This window comes from Ursus arctos, unplaced genomic scaffold, assembly GCF_023065955.2.
Source record: "Ursus arctos isolate Adak ecotype North America unplaced genomic scaffold, UrsArc2.0 scaffold_16, whole genome shotgun sequence".
Lineage (NCBI taxonomy): Eukaryota > Metazoa > Chordata > Mammalia > Carnivora > Ursidae > Ursus > Ursus arctos.
This window is the reverse complement of record NW_026622830.1, coordinates 50,493,524-50,514,444: the sequence shown is the minus strand read 5'-3', so window position 1 is coordinate 50,514,444 and position 20,921 is coordinate 50,493,524. Positions and strand designations below refer to the sequence as shown.

Here is a 20,921-nt window from a genome sequence, read left to right as displayed (position 1 = left end):
TAGTTTGGATTCTAATAGCTGTGTTTGTTCTCTTTGTATCCAGTATCTTTGGTCCTTTCCTTGGTTCATTAGGAAAAAGTGGCCAAGTACAGGTTGAATAAGCTAGTACTCTTCTCCAGTTGCTGTAGAGAGGTACAATTTGGACGTATTAATTTTTTTTTAATTTTTACCTTAACCAGTACTGACATGGTAGTAAGAAAGATTCATGGAGTTGGCATTTTGATCTTTTTTAAAAAAGAAAATGAGCGGAGAATATAATATATGAAGACTCCTCACTTTTACTTGGGAGTATGCAAAGTTTCCAATTCACATCAAGAAACAAAATACCTTGAGTGAAAGATCTGTCTTGCAGCAGATCGTCTATGCCATACGTCTTCCAAAAACATGGCCGCGAGGGGCAGCTGGGTGGCTCAGTCGGTTAAGCCTCCGACTCTTGATCTCTCAGCTCAGGTCTTGATCTCAGTCAGAGTAGTAAAAAAATAAAGTGGCCACTAAAATTATACTACCACTGCTAGAGTTGGTTAGTCAAAAAGTTCTTTGTTTTCCTTTTTCCCACTTGAAATCTAGGAAAGTCTTCACAATTGCTGTTATCATCTGTTACCAATTATTACAGTGCTTATTTAGTAATTCTTTCTAGAAAAGTAGGCCCTGACACCTTTTTAATCTTGCACAAGATAATCTTAGAGGCTGTCAATATCTAAATTCATCCACTTGACTTTTGAGCATGTTTATTTTAATTTCTTCGGTCCGTTTGTGCATCTATTTTAAGATGTTGTGTTGATAGATTTCATTCCCAGGTGAGCCAGAGAATTCTGTTTGTTCCCAGATCCTTTGAATTTGTACTGCTGAACACAAGGGAGACTTAAGAAGGCATAGGATCTAGGTAGATGGTACCCATCCACCTTCATTACCAGACTGACAACTCAGTCTCCTAAACTGAAGGGTCACTGGTGTCGTCTGTGTCAGTAGTAACACAGTGTTAACTTTACTGTAGTGCCCCTAAGCAGTCACTTACGACTACGTAATAGGCCACATCTGTGCGTCTCACAATTTTCTACTGAAACACCCCTGACAGGAATGGACAGTGAACTTGTACCCCAAAGGTCTGAGGTAGAGTGTAGAGCTGTTGGCTGGTCATCTAAGTTTTTTTAAATCTGATTTTATCTCAAGAATTCACTTAGGTTTTATATCCTACTGCCTAATATCGTTCTCCTAGTCAAGGTATATGCACCTGGAAGCTATGTACTGTTGACCATGTGGCCGTGCCGGTTTCCTGCCTCCCTACAGCTACTAGAGATCTGCGCCCGTGTTGGGTGGTGCTGGCCGTGCTTCCTACCTGCAAAGTTCATGTGCTGGGAGATTCCACAGCAATCAGATGGTTTTTCCCAGCCACTGTCTGACCACTGCTCCTCTTCCTCTCCCCGTCCCCGACCCCAAAATTTCTCACCCAGAAGCAGTGATCCTATCTTACTGTTTTCCCCTTTTCTTTTGAGGTAATGTAAAAAGAAGTCTTCAGAAACTTTTCTGATTCATAAATTTTCTAAAGTTGCACTATTAATTTGTATTAATAATTTTTTTTCTAGGAAAGGTCTTTCAAGTGTGTCAGGTGATTCTAAGAGAAGCATTTTAAAAAATCTTGAGTATGTGTTGGTACCACTTGCCTTAGTTGAAATAACTCAAAGGTGATTGTTTAGTAGAGGGAAATTAATATCATTATCTTTAAGAAAAATTTGTTCAGATTTATGTGTTTAGTTACATTTATATGTTTAATGTAAAATTTGTTGATTTCAAGGTATTTTTGATAAATGCAACAAACGTCTTTTTGTTGGAACCATGTCCTGAAGTTCCCATGCTCTTAAGAGAACAAGCTGATGCCTGTAAAGCTGTTTTGATTATTTGTAGGCGCATGATAATGGAGCTTACAATGAATAAAAAGACATGGTAAGTTTATTTCAAATTCATTAATACTGTAAAACAGATGTTTCTCTTTTTCAACATAATAATTAGAACATCAAAGCCTCCACTTACTGATGGCTTTACAAAGTGAACAGTAAGATGATAATCAATCTTCTGTAACAGTTTCTGTGAATTATGAAGAAGGTAAGTATCTAGCACTTTGATAGTTTATTTTTATTATTGGCTTTAAAAATGTTACTGAATGAAAAGTAGTCATATTACTTAATAGTAGATTTTTCCATTTTAAATTGTCATCAGACTGCTTTGTGGAAAAGCAATGTAACTGGTGTTTTCTATCATTCTTCATAAGCCCAGGAGAGGTTGTTAATTGCTCTGAAATGCTGTTAACTGATTTTTATTGCTTCCAATTTGAAGCTTTAAATTCACTTTGGAAAACCAATTATCTGAAATGACAGACTGTCAGAATGACCGAATAATAGTACCGTCAAACATATAGTGGCGCCATGAAAATGTGCTTATGCGAAATGTTTTCATTTTTCTCCTTTGTTTTTGTTTGGTGTCTCTGTGTTTATAATACCCCTGAAAGTACACAGTGCTGTGGGTTTTTCCCATGCCCCCGTCCCATGATGAGCGCATCACTCCAGCTTAGGAGGTGCTTTCAGACATTCTCAGCAACGGAGACCTCAGAGCCACTCTGTAACCCTCTTTCTTCATGCCCCTCAGTTCTGGTTGTAAAATGCCTCTCCAGCCTGTCCTTTACGTGTTCCTCCCACCCATCGCTGCCCTGGGGCGGCCTGGCTGGGTCAGCCCTGCTGTCAGTGGGCTTTGGCCTCTGTGCTCAGTGCTCAGGGCTGCTGCAGACCAGCTCTGGTGGCCGCTTCCCTCCTGGAAGTCCTCAGTGGGGCCCCGTTACCACACCTGTGTTCTGGATGCTTTTTCTCGATGTCCTTGAGTCAGCACTAAAGGGAAAGCTCTGTGTGCACCTGGTGGAAAGCATAGAAATGAGGCAGGACTGACCTGGCAGGGGCCCCTAGGGCTGTGGAGTCCAGCCTTTTCCTTTCTCCCATGAAGGGAGGGTGGGCCCAAAGGAATCCCATCAGGTAGCAAGTTCACTGGTACAGAAACCACAGGAATCAAAATGATTATTTTAGGATGTAAATTCCAGGGGTGCCTGGGTGGATCAGTTGTTGGGCATCTGCCTTCAGCTCAGGGCGTGATCCCGGTGTTCAGGGATCAAGCCCCGCATCAGGCATCTCTGATGGGAGCCTGCTTCTTCCTCTTCCACTCCCCCTGCTTGTGTTCCCTCTCTCGCTGGCTGTCTCTCTCTCTCTCTGTCAAATACATAAATAAAATCTTAAAAAAAAAAAAGAAGTAGAATAGTTGTTGTACCAAGAGTTTTGTCTTCTCCCAAGTTACAGCCAGGACTAGCTGCAGACACCAGAGGATTTTGAACCAGTAGTTTTGTTCATGATAATAGCTGATTTCTCCATAGCTCAGATCCTGGTTACAGTTGATCAAATAAATTTTGAGACGCTAAAAGAAAATCAAGATCAAGTGCTTTTTATTTTAAAGTTCATTTTATTCCTAGTAATTTAAAATATTTTGTTAAAACTCATTCTTCTTCCAAATGAGGGTGATTCAGTTCTCTTGTTGGCTAGTTGGTTTTAGACGCTCATGGTGGCGTGGATCCGAGCAAACCTGTGTGTGTACATTTCTCGAGAGCTCTGGGATGACTTCCTCGGTGTGCTGTCCTCCCTCATGGAATGGGAAGAACTCATAAACGAGTGGGCCAACGTCATGGACTCCTAGACAGCAGTGCTGGCGAGAACTGCTTACGGAGTTGAGATGACAAACCCACCTCTGGACAAACTAAGTGAACAAAAGGAAAAGAAGCAGCGAGACAAAGGTACTTCTACTCTTACAGAGGAATACCAGATGTCTGAGATGGAGGCAGAGTGTGTCTATACATATAGGCAATTAATGCATGGAATTTTGGAATAAACCATACAGGCCGTGTCTTTTTAATGGTGGTGTTGGATGGTGTTTCATAGCACTCTGTCCTCGTAGTAAGGATGATGAATTTATGAAGGGGCTGTGGAGGAAGAAAGAAGATGAAGGGGAGTAGCAGTAGCAGCAACAGGAATAATAATAATGGCTCGTGCTTGTATGTATTCTCTCTCTTCACCCTCTTGGTAACTTCTGAGTTACTATCCAGGTATCACAGACAGAAACTGAAGTACAGAGAGTCCATGGTGATGGGCTCACTCAAGGTACCTAGCTGAGAAGTGGGAAAGCCAGAAATCGAAGCTGGGCAAGTCCAGCTCCAGGCACCACACTAGAAAGACGTATTCCAGTGCCTGCTTAGGCAAGGTAGAAAAATTCTGAATGTTTCAGATGGGAGTCATTTTGGCTTTTTTTGTTTCTAGATAAAAGTTGTTTTGAGACCTCGAGTCAGATCAAGGTGGAAAACATCAGTGGTGGTTTCTACTGGGGACAACAGTTTGTCTTCATTACTGTTTTAAGGCTGTGACACAGTCTTGGGATTAATTCCCTTGTACTCCAATTTATTGTGTAAAGATTTTGAGGCAGTTCATAGAGGTACCTATAATACAATAGATAAAATGGGTAAGGACACTGGGGCAAATTTAAAGGGAGCGGAGTTGCCGGAGTGGTTAAGATGCCAGAATGCATGCCAGAGAGCCCCGTGTGCTTGCTAGGGAGGGAGAAGGGGAGCAAGCTTAGATGTGACTCTGATCTTCACAGGGTTACAGCAGAGGATCACAGATTACAAATGGGGAACATCGACAGCTTAGGTGATACATAGCTTTTCTTGGTCCTAAAACTTGGGAGGAGTTTCTTCTCCCAAGATGCATAAAGTATACATTGCTTGCTTTGGGTAGACTATAGCCTCAACAATAGCCTTATTATAGACTGTATCAGCTTTTCCTGTGTGACAGATCACCCCAAAACATAGTGACTTAAAGGAACAGCCAGTTGTTTAAATCATGATTTTATGAGTTGGCAGTTTGGGTTGGACACAGTTGGGCAGTTCTGCTGGATTCCCTCCTGTGTTTGTAGTCAGCTAGGCTGTCAAATAATCAGCCAGGCAGCCCTAGGGTTGGCCAGCTGTCAGCTGGGGCAGTGATGGGGGGACTTGGCCACATACCTTTTATTGCCCAGCAGGCCAGCTCAGGCTTTTTTGGTGAGGTTTTAGGTTTCCAGGAGCAGCAACAGGGCAAGCCCAGATTTTCCAACGCATTTCAAATCTCTGCTTGCTCATTTTGCTAGCAAAGCAAGTCATGTGATGAAGCCCAGGGTCATTGTGGGAGAGGCCCACAGAGGATGTGGGTGTGGGGAGGTGTGAACCAATTATGGTGATTACTTAACCATATAAACATGTCATTAATGAGACTGATTCTTATAATATCTTTGCTGCAGTCTGTGAGTGGCTGTATTTATTTATAGGAAGGTAAACAATCTGAAAAACAGTTTATGGAATGATACAGAATGAATTCAATTATGTAATTAATGCCTTTGGCAAATATTTCCGATTGATCTATCATCTTGCTTATGAGGAGATAATGCTAAGTGAAATAAGTCAAGCAGAGAAAGACAATTATCATATGGTTTCTCTCATCTATGGAACATAAGAACTAGGAAAATCGGTAGGGGAAGAAAGGGATAAAGAAAGGGGGGTGATCAGAAGGGGGAATGAAGCATGAGAGACTATGAACTCTGAGAAACAAACTGAGGGCTACAGAGGGGAGGGGGGTGGGGGAATGGGATGGGCTGGTGATGGGTAGTAAGGAGGGCATGTATTGCATGGTGCACTGGGTGTTATGCGCAACTAATGAATCATCGAACTTTGCATCAAAAACCAGGGATGTGCTGTATGGTGACTAACATATTATATTTTTAAAAATTTTTTTTAAAATTAAAAATAAAAATGAATTCAAATGTTCATTATAAAAATACTTGCCTTCTAAGCACTGGATTTGTGGAAACAAAATATACTCTCAGGAACCTGGGTGTGAAAACGACCCATAGGTGGCAGCCACCAGCACATTACCTGTGCAGAAATCTCTGTCTCGGTCTCTTATCTCCTGTATTTCTCTTGGACCCTTGACCACTCATTTGAAATACTTGACCAGAGCTCTAGGAGAGGAAAGCAGAGAAGTGATACCTAATTTTGCAACAAGAGAAGCTGCCGATTATATACAGTTGGATTTATGAAATCTGCTGAGTAACACAGGCTGTGCAATGAATGATAAGGAAGTCAGCCTTTAGATTATTTTTCTTGTCTTATCCTTTATCAGGCTGTGTTCTATTCTCCGAAAGGAGCCACCGTGGGGAGATCCTGTTCTCTCAGCTGGCGGAGCCACCCGGATGTGGCCGAGCCAGTGCGATCGAGGAGCGCCACCACATCTGGGGCACCGGGAGCTGAGAAAGCAAGAAATATTGTTCGCCAGGATACAACTGGTAAACGTTTATTTAAGTGCTTCTGTGAGGTCCAGTTGCTATCTAAGATGGATTTATAGGAATAAAATGTTTTAAAAGCTTTAAAATTCGACTCAGAACATAAATACATGGCCTTTTATTAAGTAGGATGTTTCCGTATCTTTTAATTGTCTCTTCTGTTCTCTTCAAATCTGTTTTTGATACTTATTTCTGAATCATTCATTGTGAAAAAGAACTTGAGCTGTCACTACTGAGTGAGATATATGTGCAAAAGAGAGAAAATAGATATTTTGTTAGAAGCCTAAAACAAATAGATTCTCATTAATCGCACAGCTGCATCATGTTGTTGAGCAGCGTGAATCTTAGTGTGGCGCTGTTCCAACACAGAAAAAGAGAATAATGCACATAGTTTGCAGGACTGGAGGGGGATATTGAAGTGCCTTGCTTCTGTTGGGAAGTGGAGCTTTACATGCCTGGGGCTGTTGTCCTTCTACCCCGTTCCCTCAGTGAAAAACAATGGAATGAAATCCACGGTCTCCACCCAGGCTCAGGCCAGATTCTCAGCTCCCTGAGGTCCAGCTCTGACCTGTGACCCCTACGTAGGACATAAGTCTTGCATGGGAAATGGCTGGGTGAACCAAGGTCCCCCTGTTCTCTAGGAGCTGTTCAAGAAGCTGCTGCCCCATCAGTGCCTGGGCTCCGTCTGGTCCAAGCACAACAAGCCTGGCAGTGAGCACCTGGCACCCACAGTCCGGGCCACTGTCGCCCAGTTCAACGGTGTGGCCAAGTGTGTCATCACCACCTGCCTTGGCAACCCAAGCATGACAGCCCGGGACAGGGCCATGGTGGTGGAGCACTGGATCAAGGTGGCCAAGGTATGCAACGGGAAGCCCAGCCGAGGTGCTCTCCTGAGTCTCGGGCACTGCTCTTCCCTTGATCAGGTCTCAGAGTGGAAGGCCCTGGTCTTTGCCCTAGGGACTGTGCAGTCCCTAGGCTCTTTGGTCCAGGGGCATGCTGACCTCGCCTTGTGTGGCCCTATGCTAGGATGCTCCGTTTCTGCCTGGCTCCTTCCTTGGAGTGAGGTAAAATCCTCCTCCTCCTCTGGGCCTCACGTGTGCCCTCCGGCAGGTCCCTGGACAGCGGCTTCCTCCAGCAGGAGCGCCTTCCCCTGAGGGGGACTGAAACTTGAGAGCCAATCAGGTGCTGGCTCCCCACATGACAGCCCATTCTCTTCCCTCCCCAGGCCTGTCAAACCCTGAGGAACTACTCGTCCTTACATGCCATCCTCTCGGCTCTGCAGAGTGTCTCCATTCACCGCCTCGAGAACACGTGGGGGAAGGTTTCCAGGTGAGTAGGCCTCTCTCCATGGAGGGACCAGGATGGATGAGGGAGCTCCCAGAGGCTTGTCCTCTTCCCCCTCAGGCAGCTTGGACCTTCTGGGAGGCGGCAAACCCCGACCACAGGACCTGGGCTGGTGGGTGCGTCTCTCAGCCTTCCTGGTGAAGAGGCCACCATGCCTCCCGCTTTAGAAATCAGTTTTGCCAAATGTCCCACACGGGGCTGAGCTGCATTAAATCTCTTCACGTGTTTCCTTGACAGCCACTAAGCTCTCTGCCCATTTGAACCCCAAATTGACCCAAACAGTGTTTCTCAATGAATATGGGAAGGAAGGCCCAGGACGAGCCACATGTGAGCTCCCTCCCATGTCCTACAAAGACCTTAGTGCTCAGAGGATCCCAGAAGAAACCCTCAACCAGGCAGGTTGACACTTTGGGGTTCTCAAAGAAAAGGCACTCACACTCAACCCTGCCACATTATTCGTCCATTGATCGTGCCTCCCTTGCCTCTCTTCAGGAAGCCATTGAGGATCTTTCAAAAGCTGTGCAGCAAGGACACCGCACAGGGCAGGAACCTACTCATCAAGGTAGCCTGGAAGGTGCAAGTCTGGAAAGAGAGGAGGGGTGGGAGGGAACAGGGTCCTGCGAGGATGAAGTCGGGAATGGTCTGAAGCATTCCTTGGGGAGGGGAAGCCTTTGGCATGAATGTGGTGACAGCCTAGGTGAGGATGCCGTTGGCAGTGAGGGGGCAAGCAGGTGGTGTCCAAGCAGACTCCCTAGCCTTGACACCCTCTCTCTTAGTGTCGAGAGCTGCTCCACGCGGTCACCTGGGATGGGCCAGGAGGCTGGAGCTTTTTCAGGGGAGGGTCCTTGTGGGCAACAGAGAACAGTGACTCATCCCACTCTCCCCCTTAGGACACAGGGTGTCGTGCCCTTCCTTGGCACTTTCCTCACCAAGTTGCTGATGTTGGATACCGCAGTGGAGGTCTATCTGGAGGTGGGTGAGCCTGAAGATTGTGGGGGATGGACCAGAATCTGGACCTGTGGGAATAGAGCACCCCTGTAATGAGCCCTGAGCTCTCAGGACTCAGCAAACCTACCGTGATGACAGCCTCAAAGCTGCGCCTGTGAGGTCGGAGTCTCTTGCCCATCTCAGCGATGAGTGAGGCGAGACTGCAGTTAGGACATGGCTCCCGGTGCCAAAGACTGGTGAAGCAGCAGAGCTTCCTGAAGGCAAAGCTGCATGAGGTCTGTCTGAGTGGACCTCAGCCTCCCCCGGTGAGTTTGCCCGTGGGGGGAGAATGAAGTCAGGACCCTCCACATCAGCAAGCACCTCCGTAGCCGCAGCAGCCCCTTCCTGCCTGAGGCTTCGGCCTCCCCTACTGTCTTCTCAGAGGGTGGTGCTGCAGGGTCCCGACCTGTAGCCAGTCCATCTGGCCCATGTCCTCCTTTCTCTGGACCCCAGAGCCTGGCCTAGATCCCAGGCCCACTATCTGTGTATGCACGGCCCCCTCACGGGTCCTGGCCATGGTGCAGCATGAGAAGGGATGGGAATCAAGTGCTCCTAAGAACCAGGGGCCTCATTCTGATGGACTTTGTCTGCATTCCAGGGGAATGAGATCAACCACTACAAAAGAAATAAGGTGAGCATATGTGGCGCTTCCCGCAGGGAAGGGTAGGGAGTGGGCCTCAGAGATGTCCCTGGGAAGAACATTGCTTGGCTCCATCCCCTCCACCTCACATTTCCTGGGACCCCTTGAGAAGAAAGCAGTGCAAGTCCCATCCCGTTAGGAGATGGGGACAGAGCATGGCATCCAGGAGGACTTCCTGGAGGAGGGGCTACTGATACTCACCTCTGAGAACAGGTGGAGACCGGATGAATCTGCAGGGAGGAGGATGGCCATGTGTGCCAGGACCTGGGATGGGTCCCCGGTCCCGCTGCTCAACCCTCACCAGACCCTGCAGCTCCCCGCCCCCCCAGGCTCCCTATACATCCTGTGCTTCTCTCTCTGCTCAGGAATACCAAGTCATGACGGACATCATGCTGCTCCAGGTGGCTGCCGAGAATTACACCCTAGAGCCCGAGGATCCTTTTTGGGCCTGGTTCCAGGCTATGGAGCCGCTCAGCGAGGCTGAGAGGTGAGGCCCATCAGGAGCTGGGTCGGTGAGGTTCGGGGTGGACTCTTTCTGCTGGCCACTCCTGGGATCCTCCTTCCCTGGGCAGCCTCAGGCCTTGTTGCCGGGGCGCCAGACTCCAGCTGTGGGCAAACACTGGCAGAGACTCTTGAATGGAAGCTCCTGGGCAACTCACAGGTGTCCCTCTGTCCTTAGCTACACCCTGTCCTGCCAGCTGGAGCCCCGGTCCTAGCTGGTCAGCAGCACTCAAGAAGGAGAAGAACTGGCCGCAGTCAACCTCAGGACTGAGCAAGTGTCCAGTGGCCCTGCAGGGATTCCTCAGCAGCTGCATATGGGCAGTCCTTGCACCTTATTTACTCCACACCCCTTCCCCCCATCTATTTCCTTATGTAGGGGGTACCATTTAGTTGTTTTAAATAGTACCGTGATAGATTTGCATGTTAGGAGAGTAAAGCCCTTGTTTTGTTTTAGAGCCCAGGTGTGTGGTTTGGGTCTTTTACTTCCTGCAGTAATGGAAAACTTGCACAGACTCTCATATTCGTTCCTGACCTAGGAAATCTTCCAGAGTCATCAGCTACTGTATGTGGGAGGAAGGAGAAGTGCCAGCCTTTCTCCCTAGCCACTGGAGGGCACCCCGAAATCCCCCTTACTCAGAGCACGGGTCCATTTCATTCAATGAATTTGGGCAAACAGCAGAGACAGCCCCTCAGAACTCCTGAGATTTAGAGGTTGCAGGGACTTTCCCAGGAATAGCAACAACCACTGAAAGTGGGAGTCTTTAAGACTTGTATGCCCCAGAACTCCTTCCTGCCCCAGGACTGGGGTTGCCTTTCTCCGCTCTAAGGCCAGGAAGACTGTGTCCTGCTTCTTCCGTTGAGATGCTTCTTTGGTTTTGTGTTTGGTTTTGTATTGCCCCCGTATTTGGAACTTGTCGTATTGTAGTTCAATCTCTGGAACTGCATCAGCACCTAGTGGGGAAAAACACGGAAGGAGATCAAATCCTGCATGTGAAGGGGACAAAGCCAGAGGAAGATAATTTGCAGATGGACTCAGGGCAGGCAGGACTTTCCAGCCTCAGTCTCCCCGTTGGCCGTTTACCAAGTTTGGAATCTTTCTGGGATTCTTGTCAATGATCTCTGGATTTCCTTTCCTGCTTGCTTTGTGTGTTGGGAAAAGATGGGAGGGGTACTTTAAAGGGCACACCTGAGCCTGGTTCCATGAACATCTATGCTGACCTAGGAGCCAGGATTTCCAGCCTTCGTGCATCTCCTTATGCAGTTCTTCTGAAGCAGCAGTTCCCTCCAGGCCCCAGGCTCTGGGTCAGATGCACAATAGCTACTGTTCCCTGGCTGGCATCTGATGGATCAGGGACGGGCTCTTTCTTGCCAGGATAATGGGCCATATCCTTGACCAGAGAAACCCCACACTCTCCTTGCTGTCCGTCATGACTTTTAGGTCCATGTTTTCTGAAGTCCATCATCTCTATTTCTTTTATAATAATTTTTTTTATTATGTTAGTCAGCATACAGTACTTCCCTAGTTTTTGATGTAAAGTTCCATGACTCATTACTTGCATCTAACACCCAGTGCACCATGCAATAGGTGCCCTCCTTAATACCCAACACCAGCCTATCCCAATCCCCCACTCCCCTCCTCTCTGAAGCCCTCAGTTTGTTTCCCAGTGTCCATAGTCTCTTGTGGTTCATTCCCCCTTCTGTTTACCCCCCCTTCTTCCCTTTCTTCTCCTACTGATCTTCCTACTTCTTATGTTCCATAAATGAGTGAAACCATATGATAATTTTCCTTCTCTGTTTGACTTGACTTAGCATTATCTCCTCCAGTCCCGTCTATGTTGCAGCAAATGTTGAGAAATCGTTCTTTTTGATGGCTGAGTAATATTCCATTGTCACTAATATTCAACAGTTTACACACTCAGTCTCAGTTTGCACACTTACACTGACTTGTCCGAAATTAGGTACTCAGCCTGAGCCCCCAGACCTACTGGGTCCCCTGCGCATTGAAAGTGAGCAGATGAGAAGCATCTCGCATGCAACTGGTTGCCAAAACAAAGCAGGGGTACGAATACTTCTATCAGACAAAACAGAATATAAAAAAAAAAAAAAGAGAGTAGTGAGTCACAAAGAAGGACACTGTGTCCCAATCATGGAGACAATGCAACAAGAAGATAGAACAATTTTAAATTTTTAGACACCCATCATAGGAGGACCCAAATACGTAAAACAGTTAATAACAAAAAGCAGGCAACTAATTGACTGTAATACAATACAGTAGGGGATCTAACACCCCCCTTCTATTAATGGACACATGATCCAAACTGAAAATCAACAAGGAAACAGTGGCTTTGGGTGATGCACTGGTTTTAACAGACGCATGCAGAACATTCCATCCTCCAACAACACATACTCATTCCTTTCGATTGCACATGGAACGTCCTCCAGAGCAGATCACATATTAGGCTACCGAACAAGTCTCTACTAATTCAAAAAGATGGAAGTCATGGCATACATCTTTTCTGACCACAATGGTATGGACTAGAAATCAACCACAAGAGAAAAACCTGGAAAGACCATGAACACAAGGAGGTGAAAGAACACGCTCCTGAGAAATGAGTGGGTCAACCAGGAATTCAAAATAGGAAAAAAAATTACATGGAATCCAAGAACAATGACAAGACAAGCGTCCCAAAACTTTGGGATACAACAAAAGTGAATCTTAGAGGACCAGTTACAGCAATACAGGCCAGCTCCAAAAGCAAGAACAATCTCCCATCCCATCACCTGACACAAAGGGATCTAGCATAAGAACAGCAGAGAGCTCTAGAGCAGGGGATCAGCCTTGGTGCGTTGGAGCTCTTGCTGTTGGGCCCATGCATAGCTTCCGTCCTTGCTCCATTTCCCAGCAGGTATGGTGTTCTTTCCTTTCCTGCACAACAACTCCCACCATGTCCACTGGGGAATCAACCCTTTATGGAATTCTAGAATGCTAGAAACTGCCAAAAAGGCCCAGGAAACAACCGTGCCTTCCCCATTTGGTATATCAAGGTGCCGATTAGCTTTCTCTTTGGGGAACATTCAACAGTGGTTTTTGAGACATTGTCTTAGGCCTGGATCCCCTGGGGATCTCGTGAAAATACAGATTCTGATTCAGTAACACTGGGAGGGACCTGAGACTCTGCATTTCCAACACGCCCTCTGCGGATGCTGAGGCCACTTGTCCACGGACCACCCTGACAAACGGCGCCAGCAGGCCATTTGACCAAAGTTATCTGTTTCACCACTGAAAACAGAATTTTCAGCAACAGTTTGGCCGCAACGAGGAGGCCTTTTTATTGTCAGGAAGATAAACAGCCAGGGCAGGGCTTTGTCCACACCTGCAGGCCTCTCCTCCTCTTCTCTTCCAGGGCATATGGAGGCAGGATGGAAGGAGGTCAATAGTTTAGGAGCTTCTTTAGGTCAGTGGGTTTTCTTTCCTGTGCCCTCCTGTATCTCTGCAATGTGTGCAGAGCACAAAGTCCTTCCAAGAGGGATGGCCGAGGCTGAAAGGGGGTTAGGTGGGAGCCTGAGCTCCTGAGTCAGCCCTGGCACGTGGGCAGAGGCAGGCGCTAGGGGCCACTCTGTGTGTGGTGCACGGGCTCACTCGCAAGTCCCCATGAACGGGCCAGAGGAGCTTCAGAGAGGACGGGCAGAAGACCCAATATTGCTCCAGGCGACAGAGGAGGGAAAAGACTGAGGTTGGTTCATGGCTGAATGGGCTTGGATGTGGCTGCAGGATGGAAAGTGGCTGCAGATATACTACAGCCCCGTTCAGGGTAGTCTTGATAGAATGCAGCGACGGGAAATTCTTTCGAGCATTTCAAAATTCTTTCAATTCTTTCAGGTGGTATGGAAAGAAAAGCAGCCTGAGGAAAGAATATACATTGGCTCGTGGCAGTGGTAGATGATTTGGCTCGTTGGTCAGGGACTGGGAGGAAGAAGATTTATGACAATTAGTCGTGGGGAACAGACATGTAGGTGGACCCATGGGAGTGGGCACCAGGTATGATGATCTTTGCATCACACATTGACATCCGCCCAAGCGCATTCAACCTGGAAAAGGCACTAAGCAGCCGAGTACATCTTGGCCACTTGATATCCATTCTAGCCTCTCACATTGCCCATCCCAGTGCTAGCATAACGGGCTCAGGAATGGACATGGTGACAAGGATGGAAGGCAGGGCCCCAAGACCTTCCCATTTCTTCTTTCAGCAACTATGCTCTGAGCGCTCAGCCTGTGCCAGGTGAGTTGGTGCGCCCCAGTGCAGTCTGCAAATGGCCAAGTTGTTTCTGCTGTTCTGATGGAGAACACCTTGAAAGCAAGATGTGTGAAAGAACAGAGCAGGTATTATACTCCAGTTACCAGCACAGTGTAGTAGGGAGGGCTAGGGAGTCACAGGAGAGGAGGGTCTGGAAGGCCTCCACATGGTGACATCTGCTGGTAGCAGATTGACAAGAGGGAGCAAGAGCTGCACACCTCTGGGAACAGTGTGTCAGGGAGAGGGCACCGCTGGGGCCAAATCTCTCAGACAGAAACTAGTTTGACCAGAGAAGATTCGGAAAGTGGCCAGAGTGGCTGGTGGAGGCTGGGAGGTGAGAACAAGAGATGGCAGTGGATGGGAGGGCCAGGTGCCGAAGCCTGGTCGACTGAGTTAGCTATCTGTTTGTCTCTGAGAACACTACTAGAAAGCTTAGCACTTCTGAAGCGTGATATTTCCTAGCTCCCAATTCGGGGGGGCCTGGAATCTCCGCACAGTTGAGACTGGGTGTTTCTGCCCCCAGGTCTCTGTGTGATGCAATCTGCGCCTCACCCGAGGCCCAACTGTGGTAAGATTTGCTCCCAAGTCACTGATGTGACTAATGTCAGGATTTAGCTCAGACTCAACAAAGTGGGTTTAAGCGAAATCCTGAATTTGAGTTCTTTTCTGCCTATTAGCCTGGGCACTCCCTAGGTTCCTTCCTCTGTGGGCCTTTATGTAGGGCAGTTCTAAACACCAGTGCTTGCTTCCCCAGTGCAGGGATACAGGAAAGAAAGGAAGGGAACAGAAGAGAGTAACAGGAAAGTGACAATGTTTTGTCATATTCTCTTGGTCAGAAACCTATTAGCAACCAGGCAGTGGATAGACAGGGAGGTATATAGCACGGGTGGGGATCCCTGGGAGCCACTGTGGAGTCAACGTGGTGGTATAGTCAGCACATTTCATCCAGACCATGAAACGGAGGTAAGCTTTAAAGTCGATGTGTGTTATGTTAACATGGGTTTGACTCCTGTGTGGCACTTAAGAGACAAAAAGAAAGAACAAAGAGAAAACAAACAAAAAACCAGTCTCAAATGTAGAGCACAGACTAGGGATGGCCAGGTGGGGGGATGGGTGAAATAGGTCATGGGGATTAAGAGTACACTTATGGTGCTGAGCACTGAGTAATGTACAGAACTATTGAGTCCCTGCTGTTCACCTGAAAGGAATATAACACTGTCTGTCAATTATAGTGTACTTTCAAACCTTAAGAAAAATCGGTCCTATGAGATCTAAGTTTAGAATACGCAGAGTTTCCTCATGAGGTCTCATCGGGCTGAACGTCAATCTACACGAAAGGTAAATGAAAATGTCCAAAGACAAAAGGACAGTCTGTTTCTATGGAAAGGCCAGGGCCCACCTCTGTGCTCACGTAAAAGGTAACGTCCTATGCTACTGGCAGTTGGAGCAGAGTTTCACTCAAGTCCTATTGGAGCGATGCTCCTCTGGTGTTCTCATTCTACTTGGTTGTGTGTCTTCACGAAGTAATTGAAATAACGATTCCTAACCTTTGTCTCGTGGATGAAGCAATATTCGACTATGGGTAGCCATCGAACGTTTGGAGCGGGAACAACTTTCGGAAAATATTTAGCATTCGTATCTCTCATCGTATTACAGATAAGGAAGCTGAAGCCCAACAAGGGCACCCGGGGAACAATAACACAGAGGAGGTTCTCCTGACACCTGGTTCAGGGTCCTAACTCATTGAGGAAGTGTGAAGAACGCCCAACCCTCCAGGGTCAATGGACATATCATTTGAACGTGTCATTTTTAAAGAAAAGTGAAATGCGGTCAAACATGGAAAGACAGAAAATAACATCCTTTTAAAGAAAATCCACTATGATCCTCTACACTGTTTCTTACGTTCCACATATGAGTGAAAACTGATGATAATCATAGGGGAAAGGAGGGAAAACTGACCGGGAAGCCATCAGAGACGGAGCAAAACCATGAGGGGCTCTTAAGCACAGAGAACAACTGAGGGTGGCTGGAGGGGAGCTGGGTGGGGGGATGGGGCAATTGGGTGAGGAGCATAAAGGAGGGCACGTGATGTGATGAGCACTGAGTGGTATATGCAACTGATGAGTTATTCAACACTACATCTGAAATAAGGATGGACTGTATGTCGGCTAATCGAATTTCAATAAAAAAATAACGGAAATCCAAGGTTCTGTGTTTTCTTGTTTTCAATACGAAAAATACCGGATGATTTCTTTTCTTCCCACAAGCAATGAAGGGAGCTAGCCTATTCAAGGTGAGGCAGTTTTCAGGGCATGCTGCCTTTTTCATTTCAGCCCTAAAGAGACTTTCAAACATGCTTTCAGTTCCAGGCCTCTTGCCCTTCGAGTCCATTCCGAGCACCCTTGACAGGGTGGCAAAAACTTTGTCTCTTCAAGATGGGTCACCTCAAGCAGGTAACATCTGTACTTGCCACAGAGTTACTACAGGTGTGCACCCTCCATCACTTACAAGTGCCTCTCGACAAGATTTCCTCACAGGCGGCATGAATACTGGTGGCTGATGGTTTTCTCTTTGACATTGATCCCATTTTTTCACTTGCACGATGACTGGGAGTCGGCTCTCGGTCTCATTCCTGGTGGTGATACAGCTCTCCAGCTCCCCCTCAAACATGTCCATCTCCTCTCTCCCAGAGAGGAATCTGCAGAACTTAGGGACCATGAACTGGGAACACAGAGCAAACATATAAAGGTCTTGCCTGACTTCAGCTCAGCATAGGAGGGACATACTGTTCCCCTTTGGTTTGACCCCAGTGTAATTTAGTACTCTAGCCTTCTTTGCCATTGACTCCAGACAGTGGCTTACCAAGACGGGAGGGATACGGAGTTCCTTGCAGACAGGTGTCGCCCACACACCATGTTCATCACCTTCTAGCATGTAAGACTATGTCCCTCATCTGATTAAGAAACTTTTCAAACGTTAATGGATCAGAGTGCAATGAAAGTCTAACTTGGAAGAAGGGCTGAGCTCGGGGATCCGTCCAGTCATATGTCTCACTGCTCCCATCATCCACGTAGGTGCTGCACAAAATGGACAAGGTCCCATTTCCAGTACACAGCTCATGCTGGCCCATCATACATATTCCTATCCTCTTGCGATCACATAGCATCATGACCCCATCATCATGCCAGTGCTTCTCCCGTTCATGCTGCTCTCTTACTCCACTAATGAACCTTTATCATCTCGGAAGTGCAGCCCAATAATATTCATTTTAATAGCTTCACAAAATAGGATTTGGCCATGCTTTAATGGATATGACCTGCAAGGCACAGGATATAAAAGAAAAATAAATTCACGTACAGGACATTCAGAATACTTACAACCTTTGTGAATTTAAAGACATTAGCAATGAAGTAAAAACACAATCCACAAGATGGGAGACCATATTTGCAAACTGTCTATCTGGCAGGGGCTCAATATCCAGAATGAATAGAGATCACATGAACTCAACAACAGACAACAAAATGAATGCAATGCGTGAATGTGCAAATTGGGAATAGGCATATCCTCAAAGATGTGCACGTGAAAAGAAATTTGAAAAGATACATCACTAATGTTAAGGGAAATGCAAATTATAAAAAGCAATGAGATACCATTTTACATCCTTTAAGATGACTCTTCCAAAAAAAAAAAAAAAAAAGCAATCAGAAGGGAAAAAAAGAGCAAGTGTTGGCAAAGATGTGGAGAAGATGGAAGCCTTATTCAATGTGTGTGGTAGGAACGTTTAACAGCATAGTTGTGAAATCAGTATGGTAGTTTCAAAAAAAATTAAAATTAGACTTACTATGTGTTCCAGTAACTCCACTTCTGGGGTGTATACCCAAATTAATTGACAGCATGGTCTTGAAGACATATCTGAACACACATTTTCATGGCATCATTATTCATAATAGCTAAACCATGAAAGCAATCCAAGTATCTGTCGAGGGAGGAACAGATGTTGTATGTACACATATTGGAATAGCATTGATTCTTCAAAGTGGAAGAAGACATTGACATATGCCACAACATGGGTGAACCTGGAGGATATTATGCTAAGTAGATGAGTATTCATGAAAATACACACTTTGACTTCACTCTTAGGACCTACCTAGAGTAAATTGCCAAAGACAGTAGAATGGTGTTGCCAAGGGCTGGAAGTAGGCGGTCATCGGAAGTTTCTGATTCATGGTATAGAGTTTGAGTTTTACAAGATACAATGAGATGTGAAGCTGGGTTACAGGGAGGTTGTTCAAACATATTAATGCATGGAACACACTTAGAATGTACTCCATGAACTTAATGGACTTAACGACATGAAAATAAATGTAAACTGCAAATATGGAGAAACGAACTCGGGACAATTTCGTCTAGCCATTTATATCCTTTCGTTTAGGTCCCATCTCAGACATTTTGCTTCAGCCATTTTCCATGAGGTGACTTTGATCAAACAAAATGTTCTCATTCTGTGCCCACTTGGAAGCTTACAATCAGAATTTTCCAAAACATGAACAGTTTTTTCAAAAGTTACTATCTGAGGTCACTTATTAAGACTTTATATTCTTTGACAAATTGTTAAATGGAACAAAATTTTAAAATTCTATTTCATCTGCTTTAATTTTAATTCACTGATTTTTAATTTCAGAATCGACTTTCTATGCCAATGGCTTGAAGTTTTTAACCCCTAGGATAACCTACTGGCTTTCGGTTCTGCTGTTTTCAGTTTTGTTTACGTGACATTCTTTTTACCATGTCCAATTTCCTGATGCTCTCTATGAATATTAAAATATTTTTTTGCTCCAATTGTTTTGATACATTTGACATACAGAACTGTGTATGTTTAAGATACCTGGCGTAATGATGTTCCTTTCGTATACTGTGAAACGATCGCCAGAATAAATTTAGTCTGCCGCCATCATCATCTCTAGAGATACAAAAATGAAGTTAAAAGAAAAGAAAGAGAGGTTTTTCTTTGTGATGAGAACTCTCAGAACTTGCTCTTCTCACACCTCTCAAATACACCATAGAGCAGTAATGAACTGTAGTCCTGGGGTGTACTGTAAATCCCTATTCCTTATTGATCTGAAACTGGAATTTGTACCTTTTCACCATTCACTCAATTCCTGCACCCCCTCTGCCCTCTGCTTCTGGTTACTTCTATCTGATCTCTTTTTCTGAGTTAGTCTTCCTCCTTTTCTCTTCTTTGTCTCAGATTCCACAGAGAAGGGAAAAATAGCTCTCTGTCTCTCTCTCTAGACAGGATCGATCTCTCTCTCTCTCTCTATGCTTCTCTACAGAAAGTCTTTGCCCTGTCTCCCTTATTTCACTTGGCATAATGCTTTCAAAGTCCCGTACTGTTAGCACACTTAGCGGGATGCCCTTTCTTCTGGCTGATTCCTATGCTATTCTCTAGGTACCACTTCTTTCCCTACTCAGCACTAAAGGGCACTGATGTTTTCCGTGTCCTGGCTATTGAAAATAATGCTTCTTGAACATGGAGGTGCAGGTGTTGCTTGGACATATTCCTTCATTTTCTATGGGTATGTTCCCAGAGGTGGAACTGCTGGATCATCCGGTAGTTCTCTTTTTAATTTTTGGAGGGACGTCCACAGTGTTCTGCATAGTGACAGTACCAATGTGCATTCCCACCAGTGGTGCCCAAGGATTCGCTTTGCTCCACATCCTCACCAGCATTTGTTATCTCTCGACTTTTGGAGGGTCGCTATTCCCGCCGATGTGATGTGATGCCTCATGATGCTCTTGGTTGCATTTTTCTGTGGGTTAGTCATGTTGAGGAGCGTTCACTGTGTCTGGGGCCCAGGGACAAGTCTACTCTGCATTAGACCTTTAGTTCCTCGTTTAGACACACGGGGGGGGGGGGTGTGCAGAAGCACTCTTCTGGCTGAGGTGCGGGTGCTGGAATCGTAAAGAGGACACCATGGGAGTGGACAGAAAAGGAGGAAAGGGAGGGTTCTGAGGTCCTTTACTCTGCCCAGGGAGCCTGGAGATCCTGCTCCTTTGCTCTGAGACTCTGCAAAGGCACTGCGTTGAGGACCCCCGAGAAAAGGCATGGCTTTTTTTGCTGGTGTGCCTGCGTGGGGCTGTGCCACCAGAGCTGGAGAACTGGATGCAGGGCGCTTCCTTGTCCATGGTACCTGGTGAGTTCTGCTGGAGGAACTGGAGCAGGAAGAGTCAGGCAGAGCCCATTGTGGTTTTCACCCCTGCCCAGAAACAGCTTGAAAGTTTTAGTAGCATTCTGCAGTCTAGGTGCTTAAGAGGGGAGGTGGGCTCCAAGATCTTCTCAATTATTCACTCAGTAACTACACACCGAGCACTGCCCTATGCCAGGTATCTTGCTGGGCCCGTGCGCGGAGATGAAATTACCTAGGGCTCCTTTGCTTTAGAAGCTCCCAGTCTACACATGGACCAAAGCTCCAAAGAGAACGCACGTGAAAGAAAAGAGCAAGCGCTCTGTACTAGGAATGAAGTGTGCTACGGAGGAAGGCTGGGGAGTCACTGCATGGAAAGATATGAAAGGCCTCACTGAAGCTGAGGTTGCTGAGAACAGATTGACCAAAGGGAGCCAGGCCTGCACACGTCAGGGAGCAGCGTTTCAGGAAGAAGTGACTTGTGCTGCAGACACTCAATAACAGAAGCCAGTTTGGCCAGAGGAGTGAAAAAGGCAGCCAGGGTGGCTGCAGGGACACTAGGAGGAGAGCAGAGGG

General features: G+C 46.3%; 1 protein-coding gene and 1 long non-coding RNA gene across 2 annotated transcripts; both read left to right on the top strand.

The window, feature by feature from the left end:
- The first annotated feature begins 1,792 nt into the window (after nucleotides 1–1,792).
- On the top strand, nucleotides 1,793–6,686 carry LOC125280909 (uncharacterized). Its single transcript, XR_007188596.2, has 3 exons — nucleotides 1,793–1,941; nucleotides 3,576–3,823; nucleotides 6,234–6,686. It is a non-coding gene; the product is annotated as an uncharacterized LOC125280909 (long non-coding RNA).
- A 354-nt stretch (nucleotides 6,687–7,040) lies between these two features.
- Nucleotides 7,041–9,881, top strand: LOC130543832 (ral-GDS-related protein-like). Its single transcript, XM_057312824.1, has 6 exons — nucleotides 7,041–7,250; nucleotides 7,619–7,722; nucleotides 8,230–8,299; nucleotides 8,628–8,990; nucleotides 9,323–9,355; nucleotides 9,730–9,881. The coding sequence occupies exons 1-4, from the start codon at nucleotides 7,197–7,199 to the stop codon at nucleotides 8,715–8,717; spliced, it is 318 nt and encodes a 105-aa protein (XP_057168807.1). The 5' UTR covers nucleotides 7,041–7,196; the 3' UTR covers nucleotides 8,718–8,990; nucleotides 9,323–9,355; nucleotides 9,730–9,881.
- The last annotated feature ends 11,040 nt before the right edge of the window (nucleotides 9,882–20,921 follow it).